Source organism: Chaetura pelagica, unplaced genomic scaffold, assembly GCF_000747805.2.
Source record: "Chaetura pelagica isolate M959 unplaced genomic scaffold, ChaPel_1.0 scaffold115, whole genome shotgun sequence".
Classification (NCBI taxonomy): Eukaryota; Metazoa; Chordata; class Aves; order Apodiformes; family Apodidae; genus Chaetura; species Chaetura pelagica.
Genome location: NW_009953761.1, coordinates 1,098,933 through 1,122,802, shown reverse-complemented (window position 1 = coordinate 1,122,802; position 23,870 = coordinate 1,098,933). Strand labels below are relative to the sequence as shown.

At 39.8% G+C, this 23,870-nt stretch overlaps 1 protein-coding gene across 2 annotated transcripts in view; it reads right to left on the bottom strand.

The window, feature by feature from the left end:
• Window positions 1-23,870, bottom strand: part of TSC22D1 (TSC22 domain family, member 1) — a 90,278-nt gene that overhangs the window by 3,475 nt on the left and 62,933 nt on the right. Inside the window, exon 1 of one of the 2 annotated variants that reach the window (XM_010000849.1) lies at window positions 11,540-12,041. The exons of the other annotated variant lie outside the window; for it this stretch is intronic. Within the exon in view, the coding sequence (XP_009999151.1) occupies window positions 11,540-11,625 (86 nt within the window). The 5' untranslated portion in view covers window positions 11,626-12,041. Of the gene's footprint in view, window positions 1-11,539; window positions 12,042-23,870 lie in introns of those variants that run through there. 2 annotated transcript variants of the gene reach the window in all.

The window sequence follows — 23,870 nt, the reverse complement described above, 5'->3', positions numbered from 1 at the left end:
CGCGCCGACACCGCCACCTCTCGGCGCACGGCGGCACCGCCCGCCCCGCGCCGGGCTGGGGGGGGACCCCGGGAACAGCTCAGCCCTAAGAAGGAAACCCATACGCGGTAGCTCTGCCCGCTGCGCCTGTGAAAGGCAGTGGAAGCGGGATGCGCACACACGGAGATGGACACTACAGATAAAACTGTTCCCGGCTCCTACAGATCTGCTAGACCAGCACCGTTCCCTCTTCATCCCCTACACAGGCCTTATTAGCCCGAAGAACCATTTATGAAACAAACATTCGGCCATCAGATCACTCACAGAAACCCGCGGATTTCCAGCAAGCCAGCTGATATTCCTCTACAGCAACAGGGAAAAAGCCTGCTCACTCCTTCTAACATGGTACCTTACAGCACTTACGGTCTTAAAAGCTGCAGCACATGCATTAATAATTTAGGAAAAACTCTTCTCCCACCTAAGTGTGGTGTATTTCTCAATAAACGTTACACTCTTCCGTTATGGAACACAGTCACTACAGTCACAGTCGGTCCAAGTGATCTTCTCTACCAGTAACAGCTCAGAATGAGACCCACAAAGCACTGCCACAAGAAACAGCCAGCCCCTAAAGCCACCATTGTATAGGCCTGCACTTTAATCAGGCATCACGTGATTTTAAGGCACAGAGATAAAGTCAAAACCCTCTTCAATTCTCTACAGCAATCTTCTCCAGGAACTAGTGTCACATACACGTTACAGGTGTTGCTCCCAGAAAAGCAGGAAAGCCAGGAGCCATGGCATAATCATCTTAAACCTAAATTTAGCATTTGCGTATCTGCATCATCCTTCTTAGTTTATTTATGTTGTCCTAGTCTACTATTCCTTCATTCAGTAATGCCAGCAGAGTAGTACAAACTAATCCTATTCATGGGAGAGGTCACATTTAATAAGAGTTCCTCACAGCTGCTTCCCCAGTACGGTGCAGGATGTACACCCTGTAAGGGCACAGCTCTCACTTTGCCCTTCAGGTACCTGGGGAAGTTGCACAGAACAGCACCTAACAGGCTGAAAATTAAGGGAAGATTTTAAAAAACAACCCTTGCCTGTATTGACTTGCAAATTTAATAGCAAGTAAATTAGAAGCAACACATTAAAACATATGCAGCAGCAGGCTCTAGCTTCCCACCTCCGGAGACGGACAGACAGCAGTAACCACACGTAGCACATACACCTCAACTAACCACTTTCTTCACAGAGGTTACTTACTACACACGATGGTACTCATCGTATTCAGTCATCAAGGGAGACATTTCATAAACAGCCCCAAAAGCACATCAGCTGTACTGGAATCTGTATCAAGTCCTGTCCTAGACTTATCTAAATTAATGTTTTATGAAGGGTTGGGCTTGAAAATCAGTAATGTCTCAAATGACTCCTCGACGTGGCAGTTAAGCAGGACATTAGAATTAACAAAACTGCAGCTGGACACAAGCTCAGGGGCAGCCTCATTCCTCCAAAGCTCTTTATCGAAAAAGGCCTGAGTAGGCATAAAACCAGAGAAGTTCTATGTCTGCTAATTAGATCCTTGTAATAACTCACTGGGAGACAGCAAACTCAGATGTCTAAACAGAAATACACTTGAAATGCTGTCTTTGCTGTTGCAGGACAGGCACCAGACATTTACATCTATTTTCATTTATGTATGTGAAAATAAAGTCATGGAGGCATCCCAAGATGATTGTTGGTGCTGCTGTAATGATCGATAATAATTAAACACCATAATTCACATATGACAAAAAAATTATATGATTCTAAGACAGAATTAAAATAAGTAACATTGCCCGCTTTAATCTATTTTAATATATCTTCATGAAGAAGAAATATATACAATCCTAAATCCAATTCCCACTAAACTCATTAACCATCTTCCATTAACTTCATTGGGCTTTTTTAGCAAATGCCTTCATTTATTTTTAGATGCCTACAAGCTGAGTTGTGATCCAACAGAAAGCTGTCAGCTGCCTAAGTAGGACCGATATTAATATGCATGTTCTGCTTTGCCCACCCTGTAAAAAAAAGCCAACCGTTAAGTGCCCATTTATGGCTAAGAAAGCTCTTGAGCTCTCAGATCATTTAGGACATAAAAAACCCTAACATGTACTACTTTCATCCCCAAATCTGGGGGAGGGGGAAGGTGGGAGGAGAAGAAGAGCACCACTAATCTCCGATGTTCTCACCTCAACACCCAATCGCCTGCCTGACAACAAAGGAGACTGAACTCCATAGCTGAAGGTCGGGGTTTTGCTGTTTTTTTAACATGCTTTTTAAAACATGTCTCTTTTATGAAATGAAACCATCTACGTGAAGATCCAAGGAAAATAACCCTCCAAACTCCCTTTCCCCTGCTTCTTCTCCCTTCCTGTCTCCTCAACCACAGCATTCCACGTGCACTTCACTCAGATCATGTTGTTCTCCCTCTCACAGCACTAGAAGAAAATCAAGATGACTACTGTGTTACTCAAAACCTTCTATAGCCACCACTTTTAACACCTCATTAACAGATACTACACTATATTAGACTCCTGCAAAAGGTTACAATTTTACATTCCTGGGAGAAGAGCTGAGAAAAGGCTGCAAAATTCCTCATTTCTGCGAAGCTACTCTGGATCTGCGCTGGGATGGATCAATTCATGCCCCTGCTAGCCCTGGATGCGCGGGGAGGAGCAGTTATTGAAAGCCCCCTCACACTCAGAATCACAGGCTTTGGAAGCCTGCCATGTCTAAGGAGCACCCCAGGTGTTCAAAGACTGCATAATGTAAGAGAAAAAGACGAGATGGGTCACTGAGAAACGCGCAGGGCAGAATACAATGTACCACTAAACAAGCAGATCACCAGCATCTTTGATCTTCCGATAAGTTAACTGCTTATGTTGAAACACATACGGTAGCCAAACACTTTTTATCATGCTTCACCTCTTGCAGTGTTTCAGTTCTTAAACAGTTTCTCCCAGTAAATAATTTCCTCTTGTCTCAATTTAATCAAGCTAAGCACTTGAAATAAGTGCCTTTCATCTTAAGCACATAATGAAGTAAGCTGCAGCAGAATCTTTTTGCCTCTGAGTCTGCGAGTTCAAAAATTATTTCACTTACAATTTTTCTCTTTCAAGTACCTTCTCAATGCATGGTCACTTTAGATGCTAACATTAAAGGCAGTAGACAGATATATCCTGAATTTGGGAAAAAAAATAATAAATATATATATATATAAAATCTTGATTTTTACTAGATTGCAAAGAGACCACACCAGAAACTGCAATAGAAAACAGCTATTTCTGTCACAGCACACTTCCATCTTAAACTACAGACTCAGATCCCAGGGACTTCAACTACAGTTCAGGCTGAAAAAAAAGAGGTTAAAACAAAACAAAACCAAACCTGTTAATTACTGAATAAAAGACGACAGTAATTAGATTCTACATTACTTCTCTACATTTCAATTGGTACCTAAAAATGGCAAAGTACTATTTCTGCCTTAAAATTACTACATTCTTAACTACGTCTATTGACAACAAACCCCTCCCCAGTATCAAACTTATGCAAAATTGCTCCAAGCTAATAACCTGAAGATCAAATTCTGGCAGTGGATGACATCAAGGACTAAATTAATATTTATTTTAGTAGGCCATTTTTTTCTTCATCTCACTAAAGGCACAAGACAGGCTCAAGAAGCTGTCCAATGTTTTTTTTTCACCACAGTAAGTCAATTACTTCTTTTTAACATAATAAAGGCAAAAAAAAAAAAAAAAGAGTTGACATTCAGATAGTCTAAATAAAGATCACAGGATCTTAGCCAACTTCCTTTTCCAGCCTTTGATTTAAAGAAACCAACCCACTGAGAACTTTCTGCTCAGCTCCGAAGGCTAACAAATATTTCTCGTTTGAATTCTGCCGATTTCAATTAGGTACCTGCTACAATGAAGAATCTCTTGCTACCAGATACAACTCAATCAGTTTTGCTATCTATGTGCTTCCCCCTCCATAGTAGTTATTTGCATCTATAATTTGGCTTGCTAGGACATGTGCTTTAGTTCCATGAAAAACAGATAAAACGGAAAGCTATACAAGATGCTAGTGAAATTATGTACTGTACTTCTAATTTGTTTATTTTTTTTCTCCCCCAGATGTGCAAGCAAAGCTAAGTATTCAGTGGAAAGAATACATACACCCTGCTGAGGCTCTCGAAATAACCTGACAGTTATAGTTAATCGCAATGCATACACAGAGGTATCACGCTGTGTGCACTGCACAGGGGACAGAAGGCTGCATTTAAAAGCAAGAAGATAATTATATAAGATCAAAACACAAGGAGCAGTCCTCACTGGCTCCTCTGAGGATACCCTCTCTCTTTTACAGGCAACTGATTGCTAAATCAACCCCAGTTGTTTTTAATGAGAACTATAATGATTCTACCAATTTTTATGCTGACAAAATAAAATATAAGGCCTATATCAAGTACCTGGATATAAACAAACAGATAATCCACTCTTTACTGGTCAGAGAACTCTGCAAGGAAATCAGAGCCATCTTAAAGCAATTTTGATGCTTGGAGAGGGACATGTGGCATCCCCTTACCTGAGATCATCCACAGATGACCACCTAGTAATGCAGCTGGGATGAAGGATCCTGTTCTGTGCACATCCTTTGAGTTCCAAAGTCTGCTCACAGAGTGAGTGAGGTCAATTGTAACTCAAAACCTGAAATTGCATCCACATGCTACACCACCTGTATTTGTTGTTGGACTCTATGATCTTAAAGATCTTTTCCAACCAGAACATTTACAGTAACACCTAGTCTGGGAATCACAGACTTCCTCAACTTTATATTCAAGTTTAACATGAGTATGTGTAAAATACTAAACATCACTGAAATTGAAAGCCCTCCTCTGTATCCCATAAACTGCCCTTGACCAAGGACTGCAAGTGGAAAGAGACCCACCAACCATGTTAGCATCCTAAAAGTTTTAAGTGTGACATCTGAGCCAGGAATTGATTTTCTTTCCTCCAGAAAGCTGCACACAACATCACTCTGCATGCTGTCGCTGTCCCCAGGATGGAAGTGGAGAAAAAATGTTTAGTGCCATAAAGCATATATAGCAAAGTGATAAAATGTGACAATCTAGAGTTTCACTATCTGAAGCATGGAACTGAAATTAACTTTTTCTTTCTGTGAAATCTGGGTTAAATAATTTTAGATTTAACTCATAAAAAGAGCATTCAGTTCCCTAGTCTTTATATATAGCTTTCAAACGCAATGCTTTTCTCAAAGCCAAGAACACCATCTTGGAGTAAAAAACACACTAGCATTTAATCCCACTTGTTCTAACTGCACAACAGATTTTTCAGCCATGTACTCCAAAATTAAATCAAGAGAGGAGGAAAAGAGAGTCACTGGAGAATTTAAAGTTACACCTAACATAAGAAAAGAACACAGGTATAGGAAGCAGTTTGGCACAGTGACATGACAAGCATCTGGGAAGTTGAAACTCTCATTATCATACAGCATCTCTGACACAAAGGGGCAGGAGCCCAGGAAGGACCGTGGCTGACACCCACCCACCCCACCCTGATAGCACACAGCAGGATTTAGTCATCAAATTAAAAACCAGCCAATTTAACCTGTAATTGAGAAGGGTCACAGGTCACCTCTTATTTTTTAAACCCTTAATACCTTCTTTTTTTTAAGGCTGCAGAAGTCATGAAATGGGAATACTCAGTCTTACTGACTGGTGCTAATTGTGGAAGGAGGGATGAAGGATTTAAGTTCCTCCATTTCCACTGTCCCCAGCCCTCTGTAAAGCCTACACCTGTTATACCTTTTTTTAACTACTTAATCCCTTCCTTCCTCTTTTCCCACTTCCTCCCTTTTTTCTAATTGTTCCCTTTGAAAAGATAGTGAAAATCTTGGATCAGCTAATACTTTACTCATGCTTATGAAGAAATTATTTCTATGGCATAACAGCTGGCCTACATTTCTCACTGAATATTGTTCTCCTTTTGAGGGAGACTCTGATTTAACACTTGAAATTAAGCCTGCATTTCCCACAGAAGTTTATCACGCTAGAAGCTAGTGTGGTAAAATTGCTACAAACAAAACCACTGCAATTAACCAGTGATGTCCTATGGTCTTCAGTAAGTCTGGATAGATGTTCCCTACTCCAACTTCTACTGAAATTATTTTAAAAGTCAATGACGATCAAATGAGAAAAGTACAAAAACAAAAGGTAAGGCAAGACCCCCGTTATGCAGGATGATTTTTAAGTCCATTCTTTTGAAATAAGAATAAACCCCCAAAACAGCACCACTCAGTTACAAGTTTAACAACAAGGTGAGAATTCAATGCCACCCTTTCTCAGCAAATAGACAAAGATCACAGACTATCCAATTGTCTGTTTACACTCCTATAATTTCAGTCTCTCTGCAATCACTGGCAAATGCCTTCAAAGGTATTAGCAATACCAACAAACAAGTAGGTGAACAGTTTTCAGATTAACTCCCTTGGCTCTAATGCGTGTACATTACACAAATTTGTAATACCAGACCTCCTGATTCAAAACACCCTACTTCAGTTGTGCCTGAATCCACAGTTTATCATCTTTTGCTGACTTTCTAAAAAAATTAGAGGAAATTCAAGACCTGATGTTCCAGTCAAACAGAAGTGCACTTTAACAGGTTGAATTAGCTCTAATATATTTTAAGGTATTATTATACGTGAATGGGAACGTTCACATATAGAAATCAAGCCCCATGTACCTCCACCCATTCAGGAAGCATGTGTGGGAATTTCCAGAAACATGTAAGAATGTGACCTGATTTACCAGGTTTACTGCACAGTGCAGTGTATCCTGAAGTCTTGCTTCTCTTTATCAACCACCAAAACAGGCACTTGCTGGACCATTTTCTGCACAGACTGTGCCTCCCACCCCCCTCCAGAGGAAACAAGGATATGAGAGGAATCTAATGTATGCCTGTGCTTCAACTCAGCAAAGTACTGAGAAACAGGTACAGCTAGACTCTGGAGTGGGAAAGTACTCCCAAGCGCCTTAATCCAGGCATAGCTTCAGTGATTTAGGAGACACAAATCCTGCTGACTCATGACTGCAGAAATCCCAACACAGTATCTCCACATGAAAAATATTTACGCTCTCCTTGCTGCAGGAAGTGGTAAAGCAATACTGATTTGAAATAGTATGCAAAATACCCAGGAAGTACATAAAACTATGCAATTAGGTGTGCTTAAAAATTATTTTAAAAAAATACCTAAAGGCAGATAAATAGATTTTAATCTGACCTGACTCTGCTTTATGGCTTTAGAAAAGTATTACCCACTTTAGTACAACACTTCCTGTAATCCTACCATGCTGCAAACCAAAGAGAACAGCCAGAACACAGATGTGATGGCTCAGCATATTTTGAAGAGATCCCTGGAACACCTTCTAGGCAAGAGACTGCAAAGGGCTGGCATAGGTCCATGTCATCTGCAGAAGGCCCATATATCCTGAAATCCTGGTTCTCCTTCAGGTGGGATGCAGCCTTCCTCAGTACCCTACTGGTCCTCTAAAGGAACCCTGAGCACTAGAAAGCCCTCATTCCTCACAGGACTGCATCTTCTCGCTTATCAACAGCAAGCACCTCCAGACTGCTGGATCTGTGGTGGCCACGTAGGGCAGACACAACTGACATTTAGCCACCCTTGAGCCAGACATTCTGTAAACAGCAGAAGATAGACTCTTAATCTTTTAATCCACAATTTGCGAAGGAAAGATTACAGCGTATCATTTCATACCTATTCAATATCTGGGTAATCGTCTTTATGCAGAGTTGGCTAAATTTGAGTGCCATCCAGTTTACAAAGCATTCCTTTCCACTCTCTAATGCTGCAGATGCCTGTTTTCTGGTGGATATCTAAGCAAAATAGGTTTTGTTAGCTGTTCTTATATATTAGTCCTTTGTACAAAACAAGGTCTGAGCTTGTGTATACACTGCTAGGCACCTAACCCTTCTTGAAAAAGATTACCTCATCTTCCAGAAACCAATGTCATTCAGATGACACCCTGAACTTTTGCAGCTTTAAAAAAAACAAACCTCAAAACACAACCAACTCCAGTATTAGAAGTCTGAGAGGAGTAACTTACTTAGTAACACATGAGAGTCCAGAGCAGCTCCGAGGTATATTTGCTCGTTCTCCCATGGGGTGTCAGCCCAGAGGCCACTCCTATAGCATGAACACACTGACCTGCCACAGGGCTCCTGAGTTGTAGGAAGGAAAGAAACCCCTGCTGTGACACAGGATTTAAAGCTCCCCTTCCAGCTTCACTGGTAGAGCCATGGAACAACTGCTGCAGTGTCCCACACCGAGCACAGAGGACAAGTCACTTCTTACAAAAACAACCCTCGGCAGCCTCCCATCTGAGGAGGCACTCTGATCCCACACAAGGTACAGCACGGGGAATTCCTCTCTGACTTCCCAGCCACTACTAATTGCTAGAGGCCCTGGGCATGTAGAAGGTAACATCAATCAGCAGTTCAAGTACAAGCAATCATGACAGCTATAAACAAAAATATTTGTAAGTGAATGTTTGAGTCACAGGGTAGCACTGGTAGCAACTGAGATAAGCTCCTACCTTGAATTAGTTTCCCCAAACCTGTTTCTCAGCCCCATTTCTGAAGAACTCAGCATTGTAAAAGACACTGTTGATTAACTAAAACAGGCAGAAAAGAACCACTGAACCAATTCATAGATTGAGGTTGGGAGAACTTACTTATGATAGACTGAAAGATGTCATGGTACTTGAAAGGATCTTTGAAATCCATGGAAAGACCCAGACCTGATTAAACTAGAGTTACCCTTAAATAGAGACAATACTAGGTTTCAGAGGCAGACAGATTTCTTGTTTTAATTTTTCATATTTATCTAATGACTCATTAAATCCTGCCTTTTAAACAGTAATGACTATTTCCTAACTATAGTGGGCTATCTCTTGATACCATCAGATAGTGACTAGATCCCTGTCACTAAGGTATGTCTTAAACAAACTAAGTTACTGAAGTTCAGATAGGGATGACCTAAACACAATCATGCAAAATAGAAGTTTCCATTCCTGCCTTCAGTATTGGTTTTGTATTTTAACCAGCTGCAGCCCATCTTAACCATCCCAAGAGTTAGCAGGTGCACCCAGCATTCCCTTCTTCAGCTTGATGCAATAACCAGAGCCTGAAGCATCTTCAGAATTGCTTTTCCCCCCAGGCTCACATCATCTGCATTTTACAACCAAGCTTCGAAAAGAAATACAGAGGATGCCACAACACAATTTGTTCAGTATGAATGAGAGGTGCTGGTACACACCAGATCTCAAGCAGACACAGCCACCTGTCTGCAGTCTGCACTGCAAGAGAAGTAGCAGCTCCTGCACACCCATACAATCGTCATTTCCATCTGCCCAGTGCTAGACAGCTCCCCAGCAGCACACAGACATTAGGCATCCCTTTTCCAAAGCACCTTGGCACAGCTCCAGTGCCTGAACTCTAGATCTTGGACTTGATTCTGGCAGCTAAACTTAAAATGAAAACATATGAAGCATTTAATTTTATCAAGAGTAGAAGCCCTTCTCAGTATGCTGTAAACTGCCCTTAACCAAGGAGTGCAAGTGGGGAAAGATTCACCATATCTCAGGATACTGCAAGTTTTAAATGAGATGCCTGACCCAGGAATTGCTTCTCTTCCCTCCAGAAAGCTGTACACAACTTCACTGTCTCTCAAAAGAGATTCTGTGTCTAACCTGGAGAAAGCCAAAGTCTTCTTTACATTTGTCCCATTCATTCAGTAGGGTAAGTTTCAGAAAGAAAATACAGACTTATGCAATATCAGCCAAGAACAGCTGCAAGAGAGGTTGAAGTTTCTCCTTCATTTGCAATGTAGAGTGACATGTCAGTCAGCCAGCCTTAATTCACAGAAAAACAACTAGATGAAAAACAGCATTTCTGCAGGAGAAACTAGAGGAAACAAAAGCAAATGAGAAATAGAGGAAGTAGCTTGCTGAGTAATGGACAAATAACACAGGAGAAATAATTCAAATTCCCTGTATATCAACAGATGCAGATTTTGGTTTATGACTAGAGGTGCTATATCATGCTCCTGTGTTTATCAGAAATCAGTTATAGCAAAACCTCTTAATAATGCAGAAAGGTTAAAGAAAGGTTAAAGAAAAACTCATACTCCATCACACTTCTTAAATTATACATTTCGTGGAACAGATGGGCTCATGGTAGGAAAAAATCTTGACAATACCTTACTTTTTCAGTAATATGTAATGACACAGGTCATTGCTGTATACACATATTGCTCAAGCACATACTTCTATGTTGGCATTATATTTCAATTGTTATTATGAAATATTTCCATTACACTGGCTCCTTAAGCATTAAGATGAATTAATTTAGTATCATTTCTAACATTCAATTAAGAGCTCAAGCATGTTTTCAGAAACTGTAAATTGCTGAGAGAAATTAAAAATAAGTTTTAGAAAACGTTTTCCCATGTATAAACTTCTATTCTTTAAATATGTACCATTTACAGAGGAATGCTGTTCTCCGCAGGCAATACTACAAGCATAAAATGACAAGAATATCAAGTGAAATGTATTAAACATTATTTGTCAAAACATTTATAAGAACAAGGTATTTGGATTTGAAGGGTGTGGTACAACAAAAGTACCAGTTCAGAGATCAGAAGTTATGCAGCACACATTCTGTGCTTCCTCCCACAGAAAAGTATTTGCCTTCTGTACACAGAACAACTCTGTGACATGAAGAGTCAGGGCATTCCCCCCCCGCCCCCCCACTATCATATATTTTGAACTCAGTAAAATAATTATTTCCATTTGTCAAGTTATTTGGTACTTTTAAACACTAGAAAGGAACCAGAACAAAAACATGCACTTCATATTTCACTGTTTATATGGAAAAGATTAATACATTTAACTTGCAGATTACTAAGCTGTATTTTAATGCCTCTCCAAACACTTGCAAATATTAACCGAACTTTTCTTTAAGAATGCAACAAGACAGAAGATAGTATATATTATAAATGAAAAATACCTGAATGAGTATGCACTTGTTTGATAGCATATTTCAAATAGTGTTAAAAACCTCATTTTTTGTTTAACATTATGTAACTTAGATTTAGAATTAGTGGAGTAACATTTTTTTTGAAAAGAGGAAAAAAGTACGGCAATGGTACATATTTTATAATATGGATTATTTTAAATATTGCAGTAAAGATATTTCAAGACGTAGATTTTCAGTGAATTAAGTGTGTGACACAGTACTCTCAACCAGTATGATAGTTCTAGCTTGAAATATTTTGGAATAGTTTTAGTAAGTGCCAAGCACCTTGGTTCAAAAGAAGCTTTTTCAAGTACTTGCTCAAACAGTTTTAAAAAATAATTTAAAAAAGAGGAAGATAAATAAATCAAGCATCTAAAAATTCAAAACTTTACAAATACCTCTTTAAATGCTGTTCCAACTCCAAGAAAAACATTTTCATGGTTATTTGGTCAGAGCCTTGTTTCTGGACAAGTGTCACTTTCATTGATGTATCTATTTAGTTTCCCCCAGATGGAGAGTCGGAAGAAATACCTCTCGGTTCTTGGCAGCCACAAGATTAGCATTAGCATTCCACTATTAACCACGGGTCCTGAACTCAGCAGCACTTTCAAGAATCACAAAGCCTCGCCCGTTAAAGATTATCCACTTGCTTCTATTCAAAGTTCGCTGAGTTTAATAGTGGTTGGTCACGATCAACAAAAACAAGAAGGGCAAACAGTGACGACACTACAGATCCTGAGACCACATGGTGTTTTGTTACATAAAGCATCAAGAGAGATGAAAATCTTCACAATCAGGTTTTCAAATCTCAAACAAATGCATCTTCTTTCAGCAGTGCTGAATTCACCAACTCTCAAGCTGATTCAGCCAGCTCCCGATTTTTGTAAAGCACATGTTAATCACTACGAGTAGCTAATTCTGCTTAGAGGAAGGCAGCTGAGTTGTACTGCTTCTCAAATCAAAATTCTAGTGCTTAATGGCAACTGTAATTAGACACAGAATTGACAGTACCCAGTTTGCCAAAAAAATTCTTACACAGGCAAAACCTATCCCTGAATGTTATTATAATGAGACATGGCTCATTTGAGCATTCTGTCACTCACACCACAAAGCCACAAAGGTGGGACTACTCAAATGGTGGAGCAGTTGTACTCCATAATCTTGGCCCTTGGAGAAGAGGCAGCCCAGGTATAACAGCCCTGTGAGAGAGATGCTCACTCTGAAAATAGAGCTACTCTTGAAAGCTTCAAGTGGAGACTAACATGGTAGAACTACACAAACTATTAAGATGAGAATGTTAGACCCAGTATTACTAAGTAACTTCAATATCAAAGATGAAATATTACTTAAAACAAGGAGTCTTGCTTATTTTAAAGAGCTGAAGCATCAAGCTGACTAGAGAAATGCTCAAAAACAATTCTAGAAAGCTGAAGCATGACAAATTATCATTTGAGTGGCATCCTTACATATCCTTTCATAGTCAGAGACTCAGTAAATAACAATCCCAAATGAATCCTACTGATAGCATTATCTTCAATATCACGTATCCTACAACGTATGTCCTCCCTTGGCCATTCTATAAACTACACAGCTGACACGTGGCAGTGTGGCTCAGCTGAATCTGTATCTCACAGAACTGCATCAAAAGAGCTGATGGCTTTGAATTTTAAGCTACCCTTCTCCTTACCCTCTTTAACATCCTTCTTGTCATCCTGGTTCCCAGTATTCCCTTCTGTAAAGCCGGATGGTTGACATCCAGCTAGGGAAACAGTCTCTCATAAATGTTGTGCATAGAGTACATGCACAGGTCACAGGTCTTTTCTAGGATGCCTAAAACAATGAATACACAGCAAAGTATTTTGGGAGTGGGAACGGGATGAAAGCAGTGATATTAGCCTTTCCCATGAACAATGTTCACTGTCTCCTTTCCTACTCCAAGACTCACTTCAAACAAACTCTACCACACTAAAGGCTGGGTCCAGACAGTTAGAAACAAGATCCAGTAAGTTGTGCACACCCGATCAATACATTGCTCAGCTCCAACACTGCTCTGAGTCAAATATGGGTTTCCTTTATAGCCAGAAGAATCATTAAGTGTTAAGGTTACATGGGGGAAAAAAATAATCTTCTTAAGAAATACAAATCTAAGCACTAAATATAATTTATGAAAGATAAATAACTGTACCATTAACTCATGCCCACACACAAATAAAAAGATACTGTAAAAGCAGTTACCTTTCCAGCATCTCCTCATAAGCTTATGCTAAAATACTTGTAATTTGGTCTGCTTATTAAAAGAAGTCATGTCAGAGTGAGTTTGAAAGTGAAAGGCAAATATATATATATATATGTATAAACATGCATCTATATACATTCAGCTGTTTCATTCTGCAGAGAAGCAAGTGCACTGCTGGGCCCACAAAGAGAAGCCATATTAGGTAGCTCCATCTATGGTAACACTAAGTCATCTTTTCTTATGCTTCAGCCCAAATTCTTGTGATGATTTTACAATAGGGCAACACTGAGAGGCTTCATTTGATGCTAATTCTCCAGTAATATCAAGTAAAATTGCTTCTATACCACTGATCTAAAAGCACATAATTCAAACTTACTATCTTTTTATTTGGGGTTTTTGTGCCCCAGGAGTCTTAACAGTTCCATTTATCACCTTCATGAACAACAGTAAAGGATTTGCTTTGTCAGTTACTGGACTGAAATTAAATGTTAAAACAAACATTGCAGGAGCAGGTGTTCCAATAACCACTTGATTTTTCTCTTAAGAATTCCCGTAAGTTTGCCAATTCTGGTTACAATGCAGTCAAACTAGAACTATTGCTCAGTTATACACAGGCAACAACTTACAGCTAATAGAAACCAGAAAATGAAATGTAAGTCAACTGATTACCTAAGCGATGGAACATTTTTACTGCTTTGAAAAACAGCCTCTCGCTGCAACTGAAAAATCCCTGAAGTACAAGGATCTTCTTTCTTCTCCTGTCACATTCAAGAATTCAGCACCAAGCTATGCTTTCCTTCCTTTGTCCTGAACCATTCTAGCTGTTATATAAAGTGACAGACTGCACACAGATGAATTATCACTGTGCATGCACTAGAATGTCAGATACGGGTAACTTTTACCATAAAAAAAAACCCAAAACACCAAAACCCCACAAGATTTTATGCATGGTAACATCAAGGTACTTAGGTTTCACCCCCAGGCCACCCCACCTCCCCGCTCCTCTGCCCATGACGTATGTACAAAGGAGGGGAGGGTCTTCCAACATACTTCACCTGCAGTACTCCTTACAGTTTGCTTTTTTAAAAAAAAAATAAAAATGCATTAGCCCAACTTTAGATTTAACCTAGCGAATTCATCTGGCATTTAGCCAACAGAATTTACTGTTTATGTCAGTCTAAATGAAATGCAGCACTTGAGCATGAATTCCTAAGCATGCCACACGCGACTGAATTAGCTGCCATACCTTAACACAGTAAACATTTAGCAGGTTCATTTTCCACATACTATAGAGGACTTCAGAGACAGCTTGAATAATCCAGTCTTTACCACAGGAAAAAGCAGAAATTAAAGCACAAGCCAACTTTTAGACTACAGATGCAAAAAGCCCTATGGTAACCATGTCAATTTTGATCTGATGCAACAAACTAAGAATAAATTTAAAATTCTGACATGCATACAAGTGCTCAATAAAGCAGAAAATGTATCAAATACTCATGCTCTTCTGGAAGCTTTAAAGTTACAACCACGCAATCCTTAACTGTTAAAAACTTACTAAAACAGTGATCTGAGATTTATGTAAGCCACCAGTACTCAGGATTTCCAAAGTTTGTTTTGTGATTACAGCACAGTCTCAAAAACTACTACTTTAGGGCTTCAAAAACAGTGAACAAACATCTATATGAAGTTTAAGTGCTTCTTGTTACACAAGATGCCCCATATACCATTCACATCATAACTTAGGGATTTTTTAATGCTTTCTCCCACCTTAAATCAATCTTTACAGAGTCCTTTGGCACAAAGTGTTTTGCAAGGCTGCTAGTCAGTGACAGCAGTACACAAAACCCCAGTCTGACTCTAGAAAATACTCATTAAATCTCACAAGTGAAGAAAAGCATACTTGATTACCAAAGGAAATACAATAGACGAGAAACAGCAAAAAGCACAAAACGCTGTACTAGACACCTGCACCGTAATGAAAACGAAAGCACTGAAGTAAAACACAAGTGCCAAGTTAGGCCAAGTTACTGCCAAGTTAGGAAGTATCTCATTTCCCAACACTAGCAGCAGAAATCACTGCTGTACTTCTGCTATCCTCACATTTTTAACAGATGTACTGAAGTGGTTAGAAAAGATAGCTTTAATCAGTCCATTATTAAGCAACTAAAAAAACCCAGTATCTTCAGCTATTAAAATTCTACTTGAGCACCTGAGAAATATTCTTTTACATCCTTCCTAATCATCACTGAGCAATATAAATGTAAGGCTTTCAAGTTACACAAGGATATGCATCACAATTGCACGAGTTTACCCTGTTGTTTTACATTTAGTTTTTATTTTCATTTCGGTATCACTATATATATAGCCAAAGAGAAGATCCTCCCTGGGTGAAAGGTGAAGAAACATTCAAGGAAGAGCTTACCTGGTCTGAAACACCCACCTAAACCACAAGCCACCACTAGGCATGGCCAAAGACAGAACACTGCAGAGTAACTCAAAAAGGCAGGCAAGTCATTCTCCTACAGTATTCTCCCACCTGTCAGCAACCAGCAGCTTGAGGAGTTCCCACACAAGAAGGAATAACTTAGTGTTTAATAACTCAAGAGAATTTTCTTCCAAGAACTGGTCTAGTTGTTTTCTTTTAATGAAATTAGTCACATCACACATTTCTGAGACTTTGTAAAACTCTGGTTGGTTAATTCTGAGTTAAATACCCAGGGAAGAGACAGTTTTCAAACTACCAAGTATGAAGCATCAACCATCCTGGCTGCTAAAGAAATATGAGTTTGAATCTCTAGAGCAGACCTAAGAACACGTTAGGAACACCTGGAAGCCACCATAAGCATGAAGAAGCAGCTACAGGAAATTAGTCTTCTCCAAGAACCACAATGAACCACCTACAGGTGAGTACTTTATATTCCACTAACTGGAATTCAGAACTTCGAGCATTTAATGATAAAGAAGAACAAATGTCCTTAAAGCATATTCAAGCTGTGGAACTCTGTTAGTATTGGGACAAAGAAGCATTTTTTATAACTGAATAAATTATCTTGGGGGAGGAAGAAGTAATTATGAACATTGGTACTGAATATATATTGCAATTTTTATTGTGGATATCAGTAAAATCAGATGAAGCCTACGGGAGACAAGCCTGGTATCTCTTCTATAGGTAAGGCAACTCTTTACCCTGGTTATGCTATGTAATCCTAGTCTAAAGCAAGTGCTCATTTGCTGTAGCACCTGTGAAACCAAACCAGCAGAATGCCTGATTAATGAGGAGCCTGATTAACATGGACTGACACAGCACAATAGCAGCAGCTCAGCATTTTTGCTGCAAGGGACTGTCAATTTATTTTGCATGTTATATCAGCTGAATACAAAATTAATAATGAAGGGTTTGCAGACTTTCAGCTGGATTGGACAGGAAGGAACCCTCCTTCCACACACACCTGTGTTCTTGTGTTGGGGGTTTTTTAACCTATGTATGCAAGGGAAGACTTCAGAGTACTATGAAGTTGCCAGTCATATAATCCACGAAAGGGAGTCTCACAGTTAAGGGTAAATTCCTGTCAATAGACAAATGCAGCATGAAGCCTTCCTGTTAAGAAAGGCCATCCAAAACCTTCAGAGGACAATTCCAAAACAAACCTGCATCCTGCCCAAACCTCCAAACTGACATTCATCACTAGGCATGGGCTAACAGTTACAGCTATTCTTGTGCACTAGAAACTCCTCAGTAATACAGGAACTTTATGAGACTAAACTACAGCTGACATTCCTTGGGCATTTGGTGGCATCCATATTAAAGAAGTTAAAGATATACAACAATGTAATTCTAACCATTACCAAGATAGTGTTTTTAATTTTAGAGCCCTCTTTCCTCATATTTTTCCATTTGTTCAGATTCTAGAGGGCAGCCTGCAATCAAGCAGCAGTTCACGCCTCAAAAGCACTGGACTCTGTGAGGCCAGTGTCTTATTTTTAAGAAGTCTGATACTTTATAGCAAGCTCCAGAGGGACAGGGTTTCTCTGCCATGCCCCAGTATTTGCCCAAGGAGGCAGCAACACTTTGCCATCCTGATTCTCTTCTTCAATTATGCCAGACACTCTGCAAGGCCAGATCCAGCCTAAAAGCGATTCTCTGATGTTTGAACCAGAATAAAGCTCTCCGGGAACCCACTGCTACCAACAGGAAGGCCACTCCACCAGGCCCAAATATTTAGATCACCAGGGCTGGAGATACTGCAGCAGGACCTCTCACAAGCAGCCTACTGTAGGCACTGCAATGCAGAAGGAAAAAGGGTGTAGCTTGCTGCTGAAACTGAAACTTCAGGGTCTGACAAGTTTTCTGTGCATCATCTGTTCTCATAAAAACAACTTGCTTGGTGCTGTGAAACCTACCCAAATAGGCTGGTTTCTGTGAACATACACAAATGCTTGAATAAGTTTGAGAGGCAAAGAGCAGCAACAAAACAACACCATGGAAAGCCAACTACTTTGCCATTTTGAGCTACTGATACTATGAGGTTCTTTCCTGTAATTAATTCTGTGAGTTGTTCAAGAATTAACAATACACTAACATTAAGCATTAGTTTGTTTAGCAGGCATTGAGGACAGCACTAATCCTATATGTGATTATTTTTACTGTGAACATTTAACTCTTACACAGCTCTTACCCTCTCTGAATTTTGGTATTCTGCTGAATTGTGTTCAGCAATGTTTATTTCAGAAAAGACAAAGTCACAACCTTCAGTTTTCTTATCTGGCCACGTAACAACAGCAAGCAATTCTGAAATTAGTTGCTTGTGACAAAGCATTTTCTTCACAGACCTTTGTCGTTTCTTCCCCTATCAGTAAGGAGCACGGAATGTGACAATATTGCAGATGTGCTAAAATGCTCCTCTTTTAAACCAGAAATTGGAACTTCACTTCCATAACCAGTAATTATCAATAATTTTCTTGAAATTGATTGCTATAATTGGGTAAGTAAAAGCTATGGGTGTTATTTGGGAGACCAAAACAGAGGTTTAGAAGAGTATTATTGAATCTCATAGAAGATATTATTTTAATATATGCTATAATTAATGAGATCAATAAATGTATCATGAAATTAAATATAACAGAATCACAGGAAAACCATCTAACTACAGACTTGAAAACTAGAAAAGCACAGTAGTGAACTAAGTAAAGCTTCAACAATGAAGAAGAGAACAGAAATATAGGCAAGTGGAAGCAGGGAATAAACAGGGAAAAAAGTAATTAGAGAAAATAGCAAAGAGAGACAGGCATTAAAGAGAGGAGGGTCAGAAACCACATGAGGGAATGAAGAGGATAAAGGAATTATGGGCTAAAAATACCCAAAAGGAAGGATACAGCAGATGCTTTTTTTTTTTGTACATTTAATACAGTATCTGAAAAACTGAAAGATAATTTCTGGAAATGTCAGATTTTTCTGGAAAAAGAGAAGCATAAGAAGGCAAGGATTAAGAAATCAAATCTATAGCCAGCAGCTGCCAGAGCCCTGCAATTTCCCTTGGCAGACCAGCCCTCTGATTCTTAACCCAATGCCATTACATCACCATCATGATGACAGCTTCTGGAAACGAGGAAAAACAAAAAAAAAAATCAGAAGCTTCAGACTTGCAATCTGTCTTCCCTGCGTACGTGAGCAAAACCATCCAGCCTATGATGGCTCCCTCCCTAGTTCATGCTCCAAATACAATGTACTACAGAAATACTTCAACCTACGGTACCAGAGGTAAAACAGTTATGTTAATCAGGACCTCTATGTGTCTCAGCTCTCCCCACTGGAAAGGGCTGAGGGCAAAAGGACTGACACAGCTGCTGTCCTACATTTTGTAGCCATGCGCACAGCCTCTCTCCACCATGCCCTCTCCTGCCAGGAGAGCAGTTCAGCAGCCCTTGGTTTATCTGCTACAGCAGCTGCCCTTCAGTGAACATGGGTGAAATGGTGCAGCTGATTAAAAGCAAAAAACAGCCTACACCCACAGTCACAACTGATTCAGCCACCGCAACCATCAGGATTTTTTAAGAGAGCAGCCCTCTGAGCTCCAAACAATTCAGTACTATTTTTGCTCCTCCTTCAGAGCACAGGGAGGAAGAGTGAGCAGGTGTTTTGAGTGGGGAAGACAGACAGAGGGACACAAAGCTAGTTTACTGACCTATTTGCATTTCAGCTGTAGTTAATAATGGTTAACACTTCATATTGTTCACTGAAAAATGCACCAGAAGCAGTAAGGATTGAGGGTTCTAAGTGTATTCCAGAAAGACTCTCTACTTCCGGACTCTAAATATCAATTTATCAAGTTACAAGAACTAAGAGGTCTTGTTTCCAAGGTGCCTGAGAAAAACCACAGTTTATTACTTTCTCCTTCAGTGAACAGTTCAATATCCCATTAAACATTTGCCATTTTTCCTGTTCATACATACATACTGATCTAAGTCCAAAGACATAAGTAATCTGCTCAGGCATTCATGGCAACAGGCTTTCCATTCACAAAGGCTGAACCTTCCATGTTTTAATAAGGCACGAACACAGCTAACAAGTTAAATAACATTCTTTTCCTCTCACTCCATTACACATATTCCACTATTGTATTTCACAACGGGCTCCCATTAATTGCCATGAAAGGTTCTCCTACTTCATCCTGCCCACATGTTCTTGCCTTCTCCTTTGAATTGGATCTGATGGAAAACCAAAAAATTATCTGCTACACCATGTGAACAGGATAAAAAACTAAGGGCAGAAATAAGTGACTGGCAGAGGAGGAAGAGCGAGAATATATAAATATTTTTCATTCTAAGCTGCTTTCCCCTTCCTTACACAAACACACGCCAACTCCACTATCAGGTCTTCCAGCGAACACCAGACAGGAAGTGCTATCTCCAAAAAGCAAACGTGACTTTCATTTTTCGTTGTTATTGTTTCGTTGTTTTTAAAGGGTAGGGGAAACAAGTAAGAAAAGCAGATAAGGAGGAAAATATCCATGTCATTCTCTCAGCTATTCATCTTTTCTAATGATACTTATGACAGTGGGATTTCCCTTTCCCAGTCTACAACTGTGTGGCATGTCTGATTAGACACTCATTGCACACAGCTAAGCAGAGGGCATTGCTCAGTAAATAAGAGATATAAACAGACTGGATTTTACTTGTGTCAGAAGTTTATCAGAATAGTTGAAGAACCACATTCCAAAGAAGATAAGCAGGCAAAGGACAGCAGAAAAGAGAAGAAAACCTAAATTATAATCAAAGCTGTCATATTAAGATACACAACAGGAAGCACAATTAACATTAAACCTGTTATTTCAAGGTTATTTGAGAAGAAATGGAATCATTTGTGTCTAACAGTAAAGAGGTATTGACACTGATATAGCATTAGCCAATTATTCAAAGAAAGACAGTTAACTCATGGATTTGTCACCTGTGAGTGTCTGCTCCATTCAAAGGAACTCCTCAAGATAAGCACATGGTTAAAAAGAAAAAAATCTGCTTGCAATCTTACTGAAAGGAATGCACATATTGGATATAAAGAGGTGTTTCTCAAAGTTCCCTTTAGCATAGATAAGGTTAGATAGCTAGAGGACAGTGCCCAGCCTTTAAAGCCCACTATCTCTGTCTTTCTCTCCACTAATCTCAGAAGCAGCCCAACACAATCAATCTCCTCACTAAGGTTACCCTTTAAAAATGTCCTGCCCTCTTGCAAAACTGTTTTTGCAGTGGCCAGCATAAGCCAAACTTTAAAATGAAAGCTCATAAAACAGACAAAAAAACCACACACACAAATTTAATTTAGTGGTCTCAAGAGAATTCTGGTAGCTAAAAGCCATTCTGCACAGCACCTAATGGCACTCTGACTTCACAAGGTTACTCAAGGTGAAGTCCTTACTGCAAAGGAGCTTAGTAGCACCTTTCCTGTTCCTGTGTTTCACTCTCTTGGCTTCTAAGTCATCCTCTCCTCCATCCCCACTTCCCTCGCATTCTTTTTTTTTTTCCACTCTCCTTTCTTGTCTCTTCCCTTTGATTCAGGGGAATGCACACAGTAAACCTTTCAGATGTTCTTTTCCCTAGTACGCCCAGAAGACATCTGACGATCAAGTTCCAAGCATTAGGGAAGCGTAAGGAGATGGGTAGAGGGTGAGTGCGTATCAAGCATGCATAATCCATCTGATCTACATCTGCCTCTCTAAAGAATGGAGTAAAATGGTCTGTTCTAACCCACCACACTGTAAGGAACACAAAGATCAACAGGACACACAAAAAAAGATCATTCTGGTACCTTTAAAGCCAAAGGTAACAGAAAAGAAAAAAAACAACCAAGAAAAAACAACCCAAAACACCAAAACCAAAAACCACATTATATATTATCCTAAATCATACAGACTAACCCTGAACCATCTTAGGGTTCAGGTATATGTACATGAAGCTCAACAGCTCCATAGAAGTGGTCAAAATCTAGCAGCTCTCATTGCTCTCAAGAAAAATAGCTGAATTATGATTTTTAAAGAACTGAACCTTCATTCAATTGCACAGAAGAAACTGGAACGTTGTAGCCTTAATTCTCTTTTATAATTTGTCTCAATTATTTTCTCGCCAATCTGAATTAAGAGAAAAGTAACGTTTTCAGTCTCAAATTGCTGCTAATGCACAAAATAAGGTTTTCACTAGAACTAAAAGGTTTTCATGTAGTGCATTTTGTTTTTTAAAGCAAACAGTTATTCATACTGACGTGAAACTCCCTTCACTCTCCAGTTAAGTGGCTGGTTTTTTTCTTCTTCAAGGTTCCCATTATATAATAGCTCAGCTGCCTACAAAACACTCATACATCTTCATACAACAAAAGACAAGTTATCCATTTTTGCTACAAACTCCTCTAATTGCAAAAACCCACAACTTTTCCTGTTTTTCTTATTCTTTACTTCTGCACCAACTGAATTCTACAGCAGGATGCAACTGCCACTGACCACCACTAGAAATAGGCACCTAAATAGCAATGCAGCTTTTTTTTAAAACAACAAACAAAACAGCAACCTGTTCTTTAACCACATACATCATGTCTGAGGAAAACCAAAGCAGTCATGTGTAAGCTTCCCATACAGCACACTGCACATAAAAATAGAAATCAGAAGTGCACAATGCTTGTGTAACCAGAAAGTCCCCAATCTTGCTACAGAAAGGCTCAACATTATCCACACCAACCCTGTTCATGGAGGGCTCCTTCTATGTGCAATTAACTTTTACAGTCAGGCTATGAATGAAAAGGCTCCCTCTGTTTACAACTGGGAACTTTAACAAGATAGATAAAAAGTGTAAGTACAGGTATAGACTATTCACTGTTTTTCACCTAAGCATCATAAATGTTGGGAGTTATTAGAGCACAACAATAATTAAGGATGCCTTGTGAGTACCATCCCTGAGCAAACTACATACATGTTACTGGCACTGCAGCCTCAAACCAAACATAACCCAGCCCAGGCAGCTTTGAAGCTTTTTCTGCCTTTCCTTCCTTTGATGCTTCTGTTGAGGTCTGTGGACTTGGAGAGGCAGCCACTCCTCATGTCAGAGATACACAGCTGGCTTGCAGAGGTCAGGCAAGCCCTTTGTGACAACTTCTCCAAAAAAGTCTAGCTCTAAACACATTCTAAGTTAAAAGCTGAAGAGAAACCAAACTTAAATAGGAAACCCCAAACCAGGGCTCTGCAAAATCAATCTTTACAAAGGTGAAATGATCACCAAGATACACAAATGCAACATAGCCAGATTTTGTGTTGGAAAAAGCAACCTTCATGCTATTAGCTATGTCCATCAAACCCCCCTACCCCATAGAGGCTTATATATAGGGTCAATGGAAAGCTCTGCCTATCTTTGAGTACCATTTCATGACTGTCACACGTCAGCAGAATCTGCATCCTTGTAGAACATGAGGCATCACCATTCCTTCCCCTGACCCACTCCCCACTAACCCTACTTTTAGCTTGGTTAGACGTGGGTCCTGCTGTGTTTCCAATTACAAGTACACGCAGACATGAGTTATTCTTGACCAAAGCAGTTCTGTTCTTTACAGGCTATCAGTGAACTGAATCCTGCTTCTAGCAAAACAAGCTACTTAAGAGTAAAACCCAAACCAGTAATTCAGAATACTGACATGAGGGAAAACAGAGACCCGAACTGTGCAAATCCCTCACATCCTGCCCACTTCCTTCGCTCCGCACTGCAACACCGAACTGAATCGCTGTTTCTAAAGGAAACGAGGGCTTCACCTTCTCCCCTGACGCAGCTTCTGCTTGTAGCTGCGCTCCCGAGATTAACCTTCCACTGAGAAAAAACCTCAAGTTCCAGCCAGCTTCTCGAGTTCCCGAGGACGCTACATCCACAGACAGCGCTGCTGCTGCTTCTAGAGGGGAGCACCCACCCCGCTCCCGTCCACCTCGGGAGGCGCGGGGCTGTGACCGCGCCGAGCGCTGACCCGACCC